This window comes from Eptesicus fuscus, chromosome 10 (genome assembly GCF_027574615.1).
Source record: "Eptesicus fuscus isolate TK198812 chromosome 10, DD_ASM_mEF_20220401, whole genome shotgun sequence".
NCBI classification, from domain to species: domain Eukaryota; kingdom Metazoa; phylum Chordata; class Mammalia; order Chiroptera; family Vespertilionidae; genus Eptesicus; species Eptesicus fuscus.
In genome coordinates, this window is record NC_072482.1 from 69249508 (window position 1) to 69269679 (window position 20172).

Here is a 20172-nt window from a genome sequence, read left to right on the forward strand (position 1 = left end):
GCAGGGGTGGTAGTGGTGGGGGGTCCATTCCCAACTTTAACTATGAGCAGGGCATGTTAGACATGAGGAAACCAGTCCCCCTTCTGGTTTCTATCTCCATTCTACTTACTGTGTCCCTCTTTGATTCTCTCTGCCAATCAAGTCCATGAAATAGCTCATTGGCTAGTAGAGGCTACAGGGTAAGAAGCATTTGAGAAAATAACAATCTTCAAAGGTTTTATGAGTTTTGCAAAAATGTGTGGGTAAAAATGGAAGATATGACTTTCTTTAATGTTAGCAATGGTTAAGAAGAAATTTTTGCACTGGGATGACACGTAACTCAGCATTCCGAGTCAGGGCAAACATTAATTCTATTGATGATTTGAGTCATAACTTGCTGGTGGTTTTTCACAATTCATGAAGAGGCTGAATGAACATAAACTCTCTTTAATTTGTTCAGCTATGTTCAAGACTCTCCCATTTAATAACAGATTCAACAAGGTGGCAGACTCTTGAGTTTATTATACTGATAAGGAAATCGAAGGCTTATCTTCTTTATCATTGAATAGAAATGTTTCAATCTAATGGGAAACATCTGGCCTTAGTCTTTAGAGAAACATAGATTCAAATACTGCTGATGTCATGGTTTAAACTGGAGGACTTGGGCATCTCCTTGCTTTTTGTGATTCTCAGTTTTCTCATCTGTTAAGTGGGGATAATAATAACATTCTCAGGGGACTGTCATGAGGTTTAAATTATGTAAACCCACAGCTGGGCTAAACAGGCATTCAGTAGTTATTCATTTCCATTCCCTTCCAACCTTCTTTAACTTCCATAATCCCAATACAAAAAGCACCACAAGCTGCACATGGACATGCTTAACCCTGAGAGCTGGCAGGAAATGATGAACAGCAAGGGGAACTCAGCCTGTCACCCAAGTGCATGCTTCTGGAAATAAGTCTCTGTGTTCCTCAGACATTACTGGGCAGAAGTAAGAATTATAACACATAAAGTGGTTATCCTGGTCCATCAGACTGACTGAGCTGGTGGGGTCAAGGCTAGTGCACATGTGTGAAGAGAGGCCCATGACTTTGATTTCCACGTCCCTGTGGCCCCTGTAGTATCTAGAACCTACCAGATAACTTAAGAAACAAGGGACGGTGTGTTGGCTAGTTAAAGCAGCACATTAAAAACCCTTGGCTAAAAAATAATCTCCACTTGGCTTTGACACAAACTGCATGACCTAGAGCAAATTACGTAAAACTTCACAACTTTATTTCTTTGCTGAGCAATTTAGAGCCAAAATGTTGTGAGAACCAAAACAACACAAAAAACACAAAACCAAACTAAATCAAACCCATCCAAACAAACCAAACCAAACCAAACAAACCCAAAACAAAACAAACCCAAACCAAAACAAACAAAAATCCAAAAAGCAGGAGTAAAACTTCTGTAACAATACAAACGCTTAACTATAGCAGTTTACTCCATAGACACATACAGAAACTCAGTAGTGTATTTTTCCACTGAAATCCCCAAGACTCACAAATGTTCCATTTGTACTAATTTCAGAGGTTTAACTTGTTATTTAAAGGTTTCCTCAATTCTTTGCAGACTCAGTGAATGAAGATTTTTTTTTTAAAACAGTTATGCTATCTGGAAATATTCTAAGTGTCTCCAAATAGTAAGCAACACATTTCAAACTTCTTTTTATTTTAGTGTTTCAGGTGCTATGAACTGCAGGCACAGAACGGATGGGACCCCAGGAACTTGGAGCGCTCCCTGAAAGCCATCAGGCATGGACCAAGGCAGTGGGAGCTGCCAGCTGTCTTTGATCCTGACACAGTGACTGTAGCAAAAATGACAGAGGGCTTTGAAATAGCTCTTCCAAAAGAGCCATTCACCAGAAAGTCATAGGATGTCTTAAATATTTAGTTCTGTGACTCTAGCTGCATGCTTTGGGGGCAAATGAGAGCAAAGGTCAAAAGTGTTTCCAAAGCCAATGATATGATTTAAGATTTCCAGTCTCCTCCTGCCATCATTGTCCTAAAATGAGGAAAAGGAAGTGAGCGTTGTCTTAATTTTCCCATCCACTCCTGACACTTTTACAAGAGGTCACAGTCAGAAAAAATAAATATGTCCCAGCTAATTTTACTCTTTAAAAAACAAACAAACTGGGAGCATAATTTCATTTTTTTTTTGCTTCTGATATTCCATCACATAGGGAGTGCTACATAAAGAAAGTAATAATCGACTATGAACTGCTAATGGATTGGGAAATTCCACATAGAGTATACTACTTAGGATTGGGGAAATGCCACATTTTCTTTCCCACATTAGATCAGCTATAAGTTAAATTTTTATCTACTAGACATCATGGAAGATTGTTTGGATTGAACAGTTCCATAATTAGAGAAACATTTGAATATCACTGGGCAAGAAAAGTGTCTAAACCTATCAAAATTAAATTTCTTTAAAAAAATATGTTTTTATTTTAGAGAGAAAAGGAGAGGGAAAGAAAGATAGAAACATCAATGATGAGACAGAATCATTGATTGGCTGCTTCCTGCATGCCCCCCACTGGGGATTAAGCCAGCAACCTAGGCATATGCCCTTGACTGGAATCAAACCCTGGGACCCTTCAGTCCACAGGCCGATGCTCTATTCACTGAGCCAAACAAGCTAGGGCCAAAATGAAATTTCTTGATGGTGAATAAAGTTCCAGTTTAAAGAGTTAGTAGCACAAATATACAGTGAAAGTAGTAGCCTCAAAGCTCAGCATCTGATAGGACGCAGACAAAGGTGTAGATCAGGCGTCCTCAAACTACGGGCCCGCGGGCCACATGCAGGTGTTTTTGCCGTTTTGTTTTTTTACTTCAAAATAAGATATGTGCAGTGTGCATAGGAATTTGTTCATAGTTTTTTTTTAAACTATAGTCCGGCCTTCCAATGGTCTGAGGGACAGTGAACTGGCCCCCTGTTTAAAAAGTTTGAGGACCCCAGGACTGTAGATCTATAAGAAAGGGAGAGAAAACAATGGACAAGGATAACTTTTAAAGTGTCATTTACCCTCTATTTTCCATTAAAAATTTAAAAAATTTCTTTAGGTTCTTATCATAGAGCCCATTTTTTCCTAGCACATTTTTTCATTGCTTTCCTCCACATATTATGTAGGCATAAGAAAGACTGCCTATAATCATTCATTCATTAATGAATTAATTTTTGTAATATGATTACTATATTCTAAATTCATAATTGTTTTTTAATTGTGATTCCCTTTACCTATCTCATATATTTATTTGATTTACAAAACTATATATCTTCTTAAGCACTGAAGCCACCATTTACAAAGGAAGACAATAAAACTGTACAATAATGAAAAATACAACATCATCATTTTAGCCATCTCAGTGGCATAGAAAAACATGTTCTCCAACTCTTCCCTAATCTTTGGAAATATTAATGATTAGTAGCTGAACAGAATCTAGATCTCAAAATTGAGAGAGGATGGAGCAACAGGGTTTATAAAATCATAGAATTTTTGTGAATGATTCACATATATCATCATACCTGGAAAAATAATTAGGGAGGTTGATATAAAGAAGTATGTCCTATCTCTTAGAATTATTAGAAATTCCCATAAAAGCTACAAACCCTCTTTCCAGGAAAATCCACATATGCACATGCTTACACACATTTTATAAACTATGACCTCTAATCCACCTATGAGCATTGTGGGTAACCCCATGTTATGAAGTGAATCATGTTCCCCCCAAATTCATAGGTTCAAGCCCTAACCCCTGATGGGGCCTTTAAAAAGAAAACATTAAATGAGATCATATGAGTGAGGCCCTCATCCAATAGGACTTGTATCCTTATAAGAAGAGGTAGAAATACCAGGGATGCAAGCACAGAGAGAAAACCATGTTGAGGACACTGAAGAAAGCCATGTGCAAGCCAAGCAGAGGCCTCAGGAGAAACCAAATCTGTGGACACCTTGATCAGGCACTTCCAGCCCCCAGAAATGTGAGCAATAAATTTCTGTTTAAGTCACTCAGCTGGTGGTATTTTGTTACAGCAGCCCTAGCAAACGAATATAACCCATGGCTGATACAACTATTATCATATATGGAGGAAAGTGTGGTTCAATTGGTGTTGCTAATTGCAGACCTGGCTGCTCATACCTGAACTAGTCTGTATCATGCAAAAATTTCAGGGGTTATTCTACGTCACACTGGGCAATACTCTTCCTTGACAGTTTACCTGATAGTTCACAGAATGAGAGACTTCTGGAGTGGGGAAGATCTAAGTCTAATTGCCTCACAAAGCACCACAACAACTCTAGTAATATCTTTGTTAGAAAAGAAAACAAAAAATACGTCATGGGAGCTAAAATTTTACATATCTAAGTTGGAGAACTAAACTGGAAAAAAAAAAAAAAAAAAGGAAAAGCGCAACAGAATCAGCCCACGAGTCAATATCTAGAAACAAGAAGGAAGTAAAGAAAAATTCCCAAGCATTGCAGCTTCAGGTTGTGTTAAAAGATGAAACAAAGCAGACATATCACCAAGGAAGTCTAGGACTTTGCTGCAGGGCAGGGTCTAACTGCTCTGGTGCCTGGGGAAGATTCCCACGGAAGTAACTCAAGTTGTTTTAAATTTGGACTCTCTCATGTAGAATGGTTCTGGGATGTTCACAGGAGCTAAAATTTCCACCTAAGGATGAGCCACTTTAGAAGCCACTCCCTGCTTCATGCAAGGTACAGATGCTGCGGCCCCACGAAGAAAAATGCTGTTCTATCGCTTCTCTAAGTGATGCTGCTCAGTGGCTTTCCTTTGATTGCCACGTTTTCTCCAGCTCTCTCTGTAATAACCATGACCTGCTACAGCCGCTGATGATTATTTTTGTTTACTGCTGCTTACTCGGACAGATCCACGTAAGGCAGGAACCCACCATTTTCAAAAGGCGCTTTCTCCCAGCATGGAAGGGAAGAAGCCTTTGAAGAGGAAGCAGGGTCAGTGGGAGCTGAGTTCAAAGCACTCCCCAATGGCTAGGAAGTAAGAGGAGACTTCAAAAAGGGAAAGGCCCAGTCTGATGAAACTAAAAATTCAAAAGACTTTCTTCTGCTAGCAGAGGAAATGGAAATTTTCCACATTGGGCTGCAGGGAGAGGAGGTGGCATTGATACTAACCCATGAGATTTAGTGTAAACAAACCAGGCCCAGGAACTTCAGCTTAGAGGATTTGGTATTACCGTTGTGAAAGTTTTTGTTTTGTCTTTAAGAGTTTAAGATGATTTGAAATAGTTCCTCGAATGAACACATTCTGAAGGACTTTGAAAATGATTTATTGTCCCTGTTGAAACATTTAGCTTTTCAGTGCAAATATTGAGGACTGCATAGAGTGACTACACAATAAATGCATCATTGATAAAAATCAGCTTGTGGATAAATATTTTGCTTGGGAATAATCTACTATATACATGGTATAAAATAGTTAACGAGTTCCTGATGGCAGAGGTATAGAATTTCTAACTTCCCTACATGCTATGTTGAAGATCTAAGGATTCTTTTCAGTATCCCAACTTCAAATCTGGAAAGCATACTCTCATAAAATAATGGTGGAATAAATAAGTGCTAGTTATAATAGTTTGGGTAGCATTATCCTTGGTATATTGTGGGTAAAATGCCCTTACCTGAGCAGTAAGCTCAGAAATCTATCTCCACTGTTTCTATAAAAAATCATACTAAACTCTTAATTCCAACTGAGGAAGAAATCATATTTTAGAATGTGACCCATTCAAAATACTTAACACCTATAGTACTTACCACATGTGGCTGACAAATTCTAAGATGTGTTTTCAATGTTCTCAGCTTCCTGGTATTCATGGCCTTGTTTGAGGGTAGGTGGGCACAGGGATTTGCTTCTAACCTCCAATACATGGTAAAGTTGATGGAATGACACTTATACAATTAAGCTAGATGACACTGTGACTTCCATTTTGCTAGCAGGCTACTTCTCTTGCTGGCTTGGATGACACACGTAGCTACATGGAAAGGAGTCCCACATGGCAAGAACTGAGGGCTCAACAGTTAGATAGAAACTGAGGCCCTCAGTCCAACAGTCCTGAAAGAACTGAATCCTGCCAATAGTTGGGGAAGCTTAGGAGATCCTTCCCCACTCAGTCCTTCAAATAAGACTCCAACCTGGATGACACTTTGATTACACCTTGTAAGAGGCCCTGATACAAAAGACCCAGCTAAACCATGTTTGAACTCCTGACCTATAGAAGTTGTGAGATGATAGATATGCATTGTTTTAAGATGCTGTTTGTGGTAATCTGTTATGGAGCAAAAGGGAAAACCAAGAAACCAAGTGTAGAGTCATCTAACCATTCTGTCCTTACTTATCTTTGTGAGTTTGGACCAGCCCACCATTATTTCAATTAGGCCCTTATTGTTGTTTCAGAATAATTTTATTTTCCCAGCACATTAAGGGTTTCATCACAATATTTTTCTACTCTTGTTGAATCTTCTCAATTCTCTTCATTTTCCATCTATTCAATTATCCAATATTTATTGGGTTCCTATACCATTAGCTCTTCCTGTAGTATGCATTAAGAGAAAGATGAACCAAATGGTAAGACAATTCAAAAGTCTGGTAGAAGGGAAGAAATTCACATAAATATCTGTTTTCCCAGAGAGAAGTAAGCAATATAGAAAAAGGTAAGGTGACACAAAAGTTCCAAAGAGCAGAGATAGAGTTTTATTAGAGATGCAGAAATGGAAAGAATATGTAATGAGGTTTATTTCAGAAACAACAGTTTGCTTAAAGAGAACAAAAATGAGGGCAGATTGCCTTTCTTATCCAGAGTATGTATGGAGATGGTAGAAGAAAGAACAGTAGAAGAAATTTTCAAAGGCCAGGGACCAGGATGGGACCCAAAAAAGGCCAGAAAAGTTGCAGCTTGAAAGCGCAGTGACTTCTGGAGCCAGAGGAGTCATTTGGATGCACAGAAGCAGAAAAAAACAAAACAATCAGGAGGAAACCAGAGAATTTACTCATCCATTGAACAGTTACTAAGCATCTGTAATGTGCAGCACAGTCCTAGAATCATGGCACTTATAGACCCGCTACCTCAGCAGACCAAGTCACAGTGTTACCTGAGTCTACCTCAGGCCAAAATCCACTCTAGTTTGCAAACAAATAACATCACACAGACTGATTTTCAAGATAAAAACTCTGAAGACCTCTGTGAAACACTTAAAAGAGTATTATATATTAGTTTCCTAGGGCTTCCATAAAAATTACTATATATTGAGTGGTTTAAAACAACAAAAAATTATTCTCTCACAGTCTTGGAGGCTAGAAATCTGAAATTAATGTGTTAGCAGGGATGTAGTCCCTCCAGTCTCTAGGGGAGAATCCTCCCCTGCCTCTTCCAGCATCTAGAAACTGCCAGCATTCCTTGGCTTGTGGGCACATCACTCCAATCTCTGACTCTGTGGTCACTGCCTCCCCCTCTTCTGAGTCTGTCTAATTTTCCTCTACCTTTCTCATAGAAGAATTCTTATGATCAAGGATAAGCTCCTCCTTTCTACATCCTTAGTTATTCACATATTTTTGCCAAAGGAGTTAATAATCACTCTTTTGCTATAATAGGTATTAGTCACAGATTGTGGAGATAAAATATGAACATATGTATTTTTTTACATATTTTACATTTCAATGTAAATTACTCATGGAAACTTTTTTGAGATTTCTACATTCACCAGTATTTGGCATTCTAGTTAGCCCATGCTCAAACCACAGTAATTAGCAGGAAAACATTTAAAACAGAAAAGCCATGCCATTCTTTCAGGGACAGTGGGAAGGGGTGGGAGAATATAAAGATCTGCTTCTTATTCTAGAACCAGCTTTAATAGGGAAAGAAGCCATCAGTGATCGCATTGATGGAGAAAAGCGATTCAACTTTGTGGCCCGTGTACAAGGCACATAGGGAGCTGGACCAGAAAAGGGACTAAGCCTGGGCTCAACCAGCATGGGTGCTGATGTGGCTTAGCCTTGTTCCAGATAGGCCACAGTGCATTCTGAGAGGCCTCCTAGTGCCTGCCCTGCTCTCAGTTTTCTTTTTCTAAGGGATTTCTTAGGCATGGCTTGCCATGATGTATATTACATGAATCTACAAAGCCAGTTGAATAAGGAACCATTGGTTCATCAAAGATAGCTTTCTTTAGGCAGGTAGTGGCCCTTATGGCGGCATGCTTGTTGCAAAATATGCACAATAGGGTGAATATATGAGATCATGACTACTGGCTAGTTTTTCTTTTAGGGGCTTTAAATGTGAGACATAGAAAGAGCATCATCAATGGTAGGATGGATGGGCTTGAAGCAAAAGGCACAGAAGGAAGGCAGGAAGCACAAGCCATGAGCTAGGAGAAGCTTTGTGTAAACAGAAGCTATGCAAAGGAGAGGTAGTAGTCTGTAAGAAGCTCAACCTGGTAGAGAGAGGAGCAGAGATGGAAGAGTGAATATTGAACTTGGGAGTCTATCAGAGCAGTTGTTGGGTTTCCAGAACTACTATCAGATGAAAGGTGCTACTGTGTAGTCCTAGCCTTAACAATGACCAATGTTTACCTCTCTGTGAGGCCTGTCCATGAGGCTGCCAGCTGGTTTATGTCTTCCCTTAACCTCCCCATATGTCTTTCTAGTACATCCACACAACTTCAGTAACCCATGCTTCTTTCTTCTTCACAACCTGAAAGAACTTGGAGCCCAGCCATCATATCCTATGGTGTTGACAAATACTTTAATAATTGATTATCTGTCAGTGTGATACTGACAGTGATACTGAGGAAATAGGTTCAAATCAACCCTTTGTCCCCAGAGAAGATACACCAGTCAAAGGACATCTCCATACCTAAAAGTGGCTTTAGAATTTTCTTCAGTTGTAATCATTTACATCCAGTGTGAAAACACTTCAAAAACTAAAAGTATTTATAAATGACAATTAAATTACTTTGTGGTAAACTTTCCTTAATTTAAAATATGCATAGTATCTAATTATATGCTTAACTTTTAATTATGTGCTTAACATTAACAGCCACTCTTCCAAACCAAAATTAAAAATAAGTGGGGTTGGTCATTTCATTTCCCTTTAAAGAATAAACCTGCTCTAGATGCTGAAAGTGAGTTTTAGAGGACAGGCTGTCCTGCTTCACATATTTTGCAAATTTAAGTTTTAAAATGATGCCATAACTTCAGTTCTATTACAGGCTTGACATTTGCTGTTCCTTGGAATCTCTGTAGAACTTTGAAAAATGTCTATAGTTGCTTATGCCTTACCCTGGATTAATGAGACTTCAACTAACTGATGGGAGTTGTAGGAAGTAGAGGAGGAAATACATTGATTTTTTGCCTTGATTCAAGTTCAGTCAACTGAACTCACATGGCTTGACTCCTACCTTTGTGATGAGCTGGCCTTGTATGTCAGTGTGGCTGATCTGTGGGTGGGAAATGCCTGCCCCTTTGTTTTCATCAATGATACCTCTCCTGTTTGCGTAGAAGAGCTCCTCTCTGAGGGTGGTGGTGTGGGTGTGGCTCTCTTCCCACTACTCCCTTCAAAACCATCATGCCTGACAAGCTATTGAGATAGACTTTTTAAAGGAACCAGCTGTAGCTTGGTACCTATAATTACATCCTAAATTTCAGGGTGCTGGAGACAGCCTCCCGAGACATGAAGCTGCCTTAAAAAATGTGTGAAGAAGCTTCTCTCTTGTACCATTGTGATGTACTGTCACAAACAAGGGAACCCTGACACTGCTCTCTTAAAGACACTTAAGGCACAGGACTATCAATACCTTCTCTTGGCTTTGTACTAACATGCATATACTAACCAGTGCTGGTAGCACTTTTTTCCCTGTAGAGATAATACAAAATTATTAGCCTCATAAATAATATTATTTTCAAGGCTCATAAAAACTCGATTGACTACGAACAGCCATATGACACTTCCAGGAGACCCGAGAGGAGCACTTTACTATTGAGACAGTCACTGATATTCAGCAGGGCTGTGTGCCAGAGGGAGGACCCAGTAAGGATTATTAGCAGCTTCGCCTATCAAGAGGCAAGAGCCTTTCAGACAAGCGGTCTGTGAGGCTCTCAGATTTTTGCAAGGAAAAGCCAGAGGAACATGGAAAGATGGAAAACTCTTGAATCAGATTCACCCACCTTCAAATCTAGGCCCCACCATCATGTGATCTCGGGAGAGTCAATGAACATATCTTCAGGCAGCAAAGAGTAATGTTTAAAAATCTCAGAAAAACACTGCTTGGATTTGAATCATGGCCCTCTCCTTACCAACTAGGAGTGCTTAGGCAAGTTTCTTAACCTGGGTTTCATTTTTTTCACCCACAAAATGAGAATATTAGCAGTAAATATTCTGATAATTTGAGAATATTACCCAAAGAGAGGTATGGCTGTTGCCCTCAGCTCCTAGGAGGTGCTCCCAAACCTCCTGGAAAGTCCTGGCTGACAATAGTGTCTGTTTGCCTGGGAGCTTTGGCCACCAGGCAGTCTAATAATGTGATTTTATGATGGGGGCTCTGGTTTACTTGGTATCAATTCTGCCTCTAAGAAAGGCCTGGAGACTAAAGGTCAGCCATGCAGGAAGTATATGATTGAGCCTGAATAAAAATTCTGGGCACTAAAGGCTCAGGTGAGTTTCCCTGGTTGGCAATATTTTGTGCACATTGTCGCTGAGAAGAATTAATGCCAACCATAGCTACATGGAGAGAGGACAACCGGAACTCACTTTTGGACACCTCCTAGACCCTTTCTATGTCCTTATTCTCTTGGCTGATTTTTAATCTACATCCTTTTCCTATAATAAACCATAATCACTAATATAACAGTGTTAAAGGAGTTCTGTGAGTCCTTCTAGCAAATTTTTGAACCTGTAGATTGTTTTGAGAATCCCTGAACTTGCAATTGATGTCAGAAGAGAAGATGGCCTTCGTCGGCTAACTCACACAATTAGCTGATGCTTTTGGATTCCCTCATATGGTTGTTGAGAGGATTTCAAAAGTTCATACATCCAAAACATATAGAACAGTGCATGGCATATATGTTGCTCAGTAGATACTAGCTATTATTTTATAAGTTTCACACATAGACACTAATCATTTTTAAAGTGAACACTTCCTACGTGCCCATTTCTGTGCTGTATGGCTCAAATGGATCATATCATTTACTTCCCAACTAACTCTAACAGGAAACTGAATGAAACTTACAGGGGTTCGATAACTTATCTAGGTTGAGTCAGTTAGTAAGCAGAAACAAGGACTTAAACCCTGATCTTTATGACTTGAATACAGACCTATATTTCTTGAAAGCCTATGCTGCTAGCTAATAAGCTACACTGCTCCATAACATACCTCTGTTGAGGGTATTCATTGACTACCTTGCTATAAGGATTACAGATGATGTTTGCAAGCCCCCAGCAAAGTGTTCAATGAATGGGAAGAGCAGCCATCGAGTTTCCAGTGTTTGTTCTTGCAGGATAGAAACACCAAAATCATTCTGTAGGAAAACTTGGATGAAGAGCTAGCTCCACTTTTGAGACTGCTTCATTGGTTGAAAGCAAGGAATAACACCCTCATCCCAAACTTGTTTATTTCTTTTCAAAGCAATTAGCATTCTGTATGATTGTAGTTTTGGGAGGGGCAATACTTATTCTTGATTGGATTTTGTACTGACATATGAAACGAATAAACATTTTAGTTTCTGAATTAGAGTATATCAAATTCCATTATACTATCAATAAAAATGAGAGAAGCAATAAATTTAGTGCAGAGCCCTTGGGGGAAAATCAAATCACCATGAAACTCTACATACTCAAATCTTCAGAAGCTGTGTTCTTTCTATTTTTTCCTTTTCTTCTTCTTTTTCTCCTCTTCTTCCTCCTTCTCCTCCTCCTCCTCCTCCACCTCCTCCTCTTTTTTTATTACTTTGTATAAATAGATGCCATGTCAGTAGACTTTGCTGCTGCACATATCAAAATGTTGTCTAGGCAAAAACTGAAAGCAAATCTTAACATTTCCCTCTTTGGTGGATTGTACTAATTACGCAACCACTACTTGACCACTTCTCGGCAACCAGCACCTCTTTCCTTTCTCCTTCCCAGTCCTGTTCACCTCAACCTCCCTCCCCATTCTTAGTTCTTTCCAAACTTGACTTTGTTTTTTTATGCTTTCAGGGGTACATTCTGCACTTACGAAAATGTGATAATAATAGCAATGTTTCAAATTGGGATTATTCCACAAATTGCATGCTGCCAGGTTGCCATGGGACCCTATTTGTTACTAGGTTCACTTGGTTCATCTTTGGGGTGCTTACTCACCTTGAAAAATATTAAAAGGCTCTCACGAACCCTATGTGACTCCTCTATGACTTAACTGGCACAGGATGGGAAAGGACCAATACATTTAATTATCCCAATTTCCCCATTGCTGATAATTTCTAATCCCCTGTTTCATTCTGTTAACATAGGTATTTGTTTAAAAAAAAATCCAGACACGGGATAATGGCAACACTTACCACTAAAATAGGTTACATAACACCTTCCCATCTCCCTTGAATGGTTATTGGAAGCATCGAATAATGTAACATGTGAGAGAAAGTGCTTTGCCAACTGTCTCCTATGCAAACGTAAGAAATTATAATAATATTAACTTGGGTAATGAGGACTGGCTAATGTTCAATGTTTTGATGAATAAACCCAGAAGCCTTGATTATTAATTGGAATTTGGGAGGTGTGACTCTCCCACAAGAATAATAATGATTGCTGATCTTTAATGATGCTAATTTAGTGATAATGTTACAAATTGTTTCTTCTCCAAAAGTTGAACTATTAGTCAGATTAATAGCCAAGCATATTTCCTTCATAGAGTATTTATTGAAATATAATGACTTTTCAGAGAATGAACCTAAGTACTGTGGGTTGTCAGGAAAAGGCTTGTGTGGTAACACATGCTCTGAGCTTGTGAACCCAAACTGAATTGATATACTAGAAGAATAAAAAGAAGAATTAACTAGACTATGTAAGAGATCATAAAAGCACCTATGGTACACACTCAGAACCCAGGACTCTTCTAAACGTTCCCCCTACCCATCTCCATATTCCCAGCTCACACAGGAAGCACATTCCCATAGATATATCAATTCTTCAGCCAGTACCTTTATGCCTATGGTGTTAGGTTTGTGGCATTTCAGATTAAATTGATGAGGGTGAAAGCCATCTTCTCCCTGCATCTTCTACTGCTCGCAGCACACGGTGTGTTGTCAGCAGTGGCATTATAAAAGTACACACCTTTGTGATACATTCTTCATGTCTCAGAGGCTACGCAGTGGGCTATTAATTTATGGAGCTCTTGTAAAAATTTCATGTCCCCTACAGGGTCCCATTCAAACTGGGAATTTTTCTATAGGAAAAATCCTTAACATCCTCCCTGTCAATAAGAAGAGAGAGCTCTTGACCTGAGGTCTGGCTCCCATCCCCACCCTCTCAGAGCCCAGGCTAAGAAAGCACCTTCATGGGCCATGCATATTAGAGCCCCCAGGCCTCTCCCACCTTAACTGAGAAGTGAACTCTCTCCTTTGAATCTCATTCATGTTCATTTCCTCCAGGAAACACCTTTTTGGAAATAGTGACATTTTCTTTTGTGCTCCCACACCATTGAATGCATAATTCTATAATTTTATCTTGAAATATAATTTGCTCTTGCTAGAGATCAAAAAAGCTATGTAAGAGATCATAAAAGCACCTATAGTAGACATTCAGAACCCAGGATTCTTCTCAACGTTCCCCCTCTCCATCTCCATTTTCCCAGCTCATACAGGAAGCACATTCCCACAGATATATCAATTCTTCAGCCAGTACCTTTATGCCCATGGTGTTAGGTTTGTGGCACTTCAGATTGAATTGATTCAAGTATGAGAGCTGATTAAGTCAGGACCCATGTTTCACTTGTCTTTACAATATTAGTGATGTCAGGAGAAGGTGAAACATGTTTCAACTCATCTGCCAACTGTCATGGCTTGAGAAGATCTGCCCGGAGCACTGGATTTAGATGCCAAATCCTGGCCTAGCAGGGAAGAGTGCTATGATTGATTAGCTATGTCTGTGTTGAGAGCAGGAGGGGAGTTGAGATATGAGTGCCACACCTGCATCCTTTCCATTGAGGATGGATCTGTGGATGGAGAATGCTTTCTGGTTCAAACTAAATGGACATCTAGTCACAGATGAGCCTGGCAAGCACAGATTACAAATGTTTGTTGCTCCCCAGCCCCAATCCTCAACATCAACTCTCTCCAGAAAATCTCCTTCTATTGTCTTCCTTCCCCCCATACCACAGAGGATGGATTTCTTCTCCTCTTCCACCATCAGTGATGGTAAGGCAGTAGCCCAGAGCAACACTTCTGAACCATAGCCAGGTGGCAATATAGAATTATTTCTCTCCTTAAGCAAGTTACAGAAAGCCTCCTTCCTTTTCCATCCTTTATCAATACTTAAACAATGCCTATGTTACTACTGTCTGTTACCAGATAAACGGACAGGTTGATCTGGGGTGACTTCACATCAGATATCTTGAAAGATGAGACTTCACCTGGTCAAAACATTCCTGGCATTTTGGAATCTAGGATACTTGACCTGGCTATTTTTAACTAGGAGGTCATTCAAGAGAGATGAGACTAGGGTTCCAAGTACGTATAACATTATGGGGAAGTACCTTGTCAATTCCAAAAATGCACAACCTTCCCCCACTTTTTTTGAAACTCCTATTAGTGCTGTTTCACAATTTCACTTGCATTCTGAGATTATCACTCCTCATGACCCATTCCACAAATATTTGGCTTTTATTATCTTTTTCTTGAATGGCTTTAAATAAACTGAATATCCTAGACAGAATTCCAATTCCACACCCAATATGGCTTTAGTATCTACATAAGCAACTGCAAATGTTCCCACACAATAGATTGATTGTTTTTGAAGGACTGAAGAGTAGCTAGACTGAAGAATATAGTAAAAGGAAGGGAATGCATTTTATACAACCCCATGAAGCAATGAAAACACATTCTGGTCTGGTTGCAGGAACCAGTTCTTACTGCCAACAAACTTTATGAAGATCTAGGATGGAAATAATGTTGGAGGAACCCAATAACTCTAGTGGGTCATCCATCCAGGGCATCAGATAGGCGCCAGGCTCCGTAACATTTCACCTTCCACAGAACACATGCAACCTGGTATAACAGAGACAGATACCTCAGGAGTTTCAGCGGGGACATATTTTCAGCTCTCATGTCTATATTCCTCTTGTAAGAACATAAGACGTTGCCCCATATATGAAATGCAAGTGTCCTGTGTCTAGTTAATGGGTAGCTAGCTTTATCTTTCTTGGGGTTTCCCATTGGAAAAACAAACAGATAATTCATTGAATTTTATTTGTAGGTGCATTGTTCTGAGACTTCTGGGACACAGAGTGAGCCTCCACAAACAGATTTGGGATTCTCCTAACCCAACCCCCCATGGCACGGGGTCACCAACTCTGATGGTGCGGCTGAGTAAAAATGGCCTGTGATTGGAGTTAAGATAGAACTGGATAGAAATTCTAGTTTTGCCAATTAGTATCTGTGAGACTATGACCAAGTTATTATACCTCTATGTACCTTTATTAATGTTTCCATTTGAAAAATGGGGATAATACTGTTCCCCCCCCCACAAGGTTGTGTGGATTAAACCAAATTACATATGTAAGGTATCCCACAGTAGAGAATCAAAAGAGCATAGCTATTTTATTATTGTTGTTATTATTACAGATGTTCTATCATATCCTTTGATGTGAGTTTGATTATGACAGATACTGTGATTTTGGTCTGTTTCCTCACATTACATACAACCCTGCCATTCAGTCTTAAGTTTATTTTCTCTGACGATGACTAGATTTCCTTTTTGTTAGTCAGAGATTTGGCTGCTTTTTTTTTTTTTTAATCTAAACATCTTGTCTCTCCTGAACTAAGAATCAATTTTCCTCACACTGCTATTACTCCCACTCATTCTAAGCCTTTCCTTCCACTTTTCCTTTTCACCCTGGAGGAGGAGGAGATATGTTGATCCAGATGAAAACCTAGTTGTGTGACCTTGGGATGTCCTCAAATGCTCTGTGCTTCAGTTTCCTTGTCCATAAAATAGAGAGAGTAATAGAACCTACCTTATAGGGCTGTTATGAGGATTAAGTGAGCTGATGTTTACAGATTCTTTAGAACAGTGCCTGACACATAATAAGCACAGTGGGAGTATTTGTTAAATAAAAATAAGAGGAAATAAAATAGAAAGTGGAGTATTTGATAGGTGGCATAACAGCAGGTCTTCGTAGGAATAAACTCTCTTTGCCTGGCTTTTTTCTTTCTGTTTTTTCTTTTTCTTTTAACACCTTATCCTAAAAGTGGGAAGATGGTGACAGCCAATTTGAGTTTGCACCTGAGGGAAAAGTTGTCAAATAGTCATGGATGTAGGCTGAGGGGTGAGGGAGAGGGCTCCACATAACTCCTCTAAAATGTCTCAGTCTATTTACAGGGCCTAGGGGTTTCACTTAGGGGTTTTGGACTGTTTCTGTGATAAAATAGTGCTTCTGAAGTTGCTCAGGGCCTGTATCTTTTGGGAGCTCTCTTGAGCCTTTGTTAAAAGTGACTTAACCTTTACTTTGTGCCCAGCATAGAATCAACTATAGAGACTAAGATTTTGTTTTATTTTTTTAGTCATTTTTCTAATGCCCTCTGATGATGGATAGAGATTCTTTAGGAGGCCTCACAAACAGATTAATATTTGTACAGGAAAATCCATAGAGATATGAGGAACTTCCTGATAAGCAAATAAGAGTGTGTATCATTTCTGTCTGATAGCTCTTCACAAAAGTTCTTTTAATCAGGAGTTCTTTTAATCAGAAGTGCTTTTAATGCAGACCAGTGATTGGCCATTGGTACAGATCCACAAAAAGATAAATACAGAAATCAAGAATGAGCATCTAGAAATTTCTACAGCAATTTGCCCATTGAATCTAATCATATAAAAACTTGGGTTAGAATGTTGTTTTTTCATTTCCTTTCTCTGGTAATTTTTTAAATCTATATTTTATAAAAATTTTGGCTTATAGCAGATTGGAAATTTAAGAAAACAAAACAAAATGTTTCTTTACCACAGAGAGTTTTAAGTGTTAGGAAAATTCTATCAGCCATTGGTCCAGAGATTGGCTGATGTGCTCAAGTCTGGGATTCCATAATTTCACAATCCCAGGCAGAAAGGGGTCTGTGGCTTATGTTCTTCATATAGAAATACCAGGTTTATTAATGGAGACATATTTATGGGAGTATCAGTTACTATCTGGCCATGTTAAGGTCGACAGATCACCACTAATAACATAATCTGTAGTCATTCAATTTCTTACAACAGAGTTTATAGTCTCAGATTTAAATTTCAGTCCTGTTTCTGTCACTTACCACCTACTTGCTCTAGCAGATCCAGGACCTCATGTAATATCACTAAGCCTAACTTTCATCATTTGTAAAGTGGGAAAGTAATACTTATTTCCTAGGATGTTTTGAAGCTCAAGTCATTAACACTTATAGAGTATTCACTATTTGCCAAGCGTGTAATAATGTAGAACAGCACACATGTATTAATTTAATTCTCACAACAACTCTCTGAGGTAGTTACTGTTTTCATCCTCATTTTGCAGATGAGAAAACTGAGGCCAAAAGGGTTTAAGTGATTTTCCCAAAGTCATAGAACTAGGAAGTGATGAAACTGGGATTTAAACAGGTGGTAGAAGAATCTAAAATTTAAACCCCTATATCATATTCCCTTTCATGTGTAGTTTGAATAAATGTTGCTCCCTGCTCATTTTATCTCTTTGCCCACATTAGGTAGGCTTTGGTAGTGGCTCCTTTGACCCAGACTCTCATATGTTACACATACATAATTATAGGGAGATCTTCTGCCTCTACTCCCCACCTATTGGCACATTTCAAAAACTCTAATCAGGTAAAACATCCTGAGCCAGATATACTTAATATAATGTTGCAAGGAGAACACTTCATAAGGTCCAATTGTCTATGGGCCAACACATAGGTCACCCATGGCAAGCTTCTCACTTCATTCATTCAATCATCCATTTGTTCAACATCCATGTTTTGAACATTGGCAGTATGTCAATTCTTATGCTAGGGCATGGAAAAGTCAAAGCTGTAAAGAACATACCTCACGGTTTAGAAGGTGAAGCTTACTTGGCAAGATGAACTCATAAATATGGACATGGAAGTGGAAAGATGAGAGGGAAACAAGATCACATGGTAACAGGTGAGGAATTGAACACATGGTCCTTCCTACATTCACTAGGTGCTCCTTGCCCACTGTTCTACTTAAGGGCAGCTCCTCAGCTCATCAGAAAACAGCCATATATAGGCATCCACCACCATTTTGAAGCTGCAGCAACAGTCTTTGGAAAATTATAGGTTTTCCAATGAGCAGGTGTAAGTGTTGATTCTTTTGATCTTAAATGTCTTAACATTAAGTATCTGCTGAAGAAGATTCAGAGGAGTTTGATTTCTGTTATAAGATTCCCTTGGCTAGATTGTCCTGCCATATGTGACTAGATTGTTCTTCCCTATGTTTCAACTCCGAATACCTCTTTCTCCTTCAGGGTCCTGCTCAAATGTCTGTACCTTCTCCCCATATCCGCACCTGCCCCATTCCAAGTAGAACTGACCAGTCCTGCCTCAGTGGTCCAACTGTAGTTTGAGCATAAACATTCATGTGTGGTAAAGAATTCATTATATTGCAATTACAGTTGGAAATGCATAGGAATCTAAAATTTCTGCCTGTGAGTAGACTGTATTTTATTCATCTTTGTATCATGCACTCAGTTCAATAAAGACTTCTGGATGATTGAGGTTATTTTAGGCAGCTCCAGTGAGCATCAATCTTCCTTGTTCATTGCTTCTATAATATATGAATTTAAAATGAAAGAGAAGGTGTAATTAGTTCTCCATTCCAAATACAAGCCAATCACAGGGAGTTCATATGAGTCTCATAGTGGCAATCTTCTTCCTTGGCTTTCCCTTCTATGGATAAGCTACTCTGAACACAACATCTTTCTGGACAGCAAAGGTTTTTCTCCAGGATCTATGTTTCCTGGAATTAACCTCTTGAATATTCCTGCTTATTACAATGTTTTCAAGTATTCAAGATACAAAGGTTTTTCTAGGACTAAATGACCACTGCTAGAGTGTCTGCTTCCACTCAACTCTCTATGACACTCTTAATTGCCTACTCACTTTCTTCCTTGCAAATCAAATCCAGATATTGCACAGATGGAGATTCCATGACTTCAGAGAAAGCAGAAGCCCCACCTCAGATCCAAAGAATTAATTATGATTGGTTTAGGACTTGACATGTAACTAAGTTCTAGCCAATAAGAGAAAAGGAAATGTCAGCAGGAGGAGGGCTTCTATTCCAGAGTGAAAACAACAAAAAGTGCCCCACTAGGCAGAAAGGCATTTTCTCATATGGCTTCCTTTCTGCTTTGGACACCAGTATGAGAAAAAATTCTGGAAACAACAGAAATCATCTTGTAACCACGAGACAATAACTTTGAGGACAAAAGGCCAACTCACTAAGGATGGCAGATCAGAAAACTAGAAAGAAACTAGGTCCTCAGTGGCATTGTTGAGCAACTGAAACAATACCAGAAACACTTCCCCCTGGACTTCTTTTTATGTGAAAAAATAAATTCCAATTTTTTAAAGTCATTGGTCATGTTTTCTGTTACTTGAAGCCAAACACTTTTGATTAATATGCTTCTTAAAGTTTTTTCCTGCTTCTCTCACAAACCTAGACTTAGCTCTTTTCTCTTTCTCTTAGGGTTCTAAACCTAAGCCTCCTTTGTAAGGCCAGTTAAAGTAGCAATTACTTTTATAGAGCTGGTATCTATTTAATATGAGAAGAAACTGAGAGAGAGAACTTCAGTGATTTGACCAGGACACACATCATAAATACTGGTGCTAGAATCCAGCTTTTCTGATTCCTAATCCTAGAATTGTAATTCCTGAGAGTCCTGACTAAAGCTGGCAAGCTTAGCTG

General features: G+C 39.1%; 1 protein-coding gene across 14 annotated transcripts in view; it reads right to left on the reverse strand.

Moving 5' to 3' along the window:
• The window catches only part of AIG1 (androgen induced 1), a 200822-nt gene that overhangs the window by 55898 nt on the left and 124752 nt on the right, over nt 1–20172 (reverse strand). The window contains exon 4 of one of the 14 annotated variants that reach the window (XM_054722153.1): nt 18920–19032. The exons of the other annotated variants lie outside the window; for them this stretch is intronic. Coding sequence (XP_054578128.1) covers nt 19024–19032 — 9 coding nt within the window. The 3' untranslated portion in view covers nt 18920–19023. Of the gene's footprint in view, nt 1–18919; nt 19033–20172 lie in introns of those variants that run through there. 14 annotated transcript variants of the gene reach the window in all.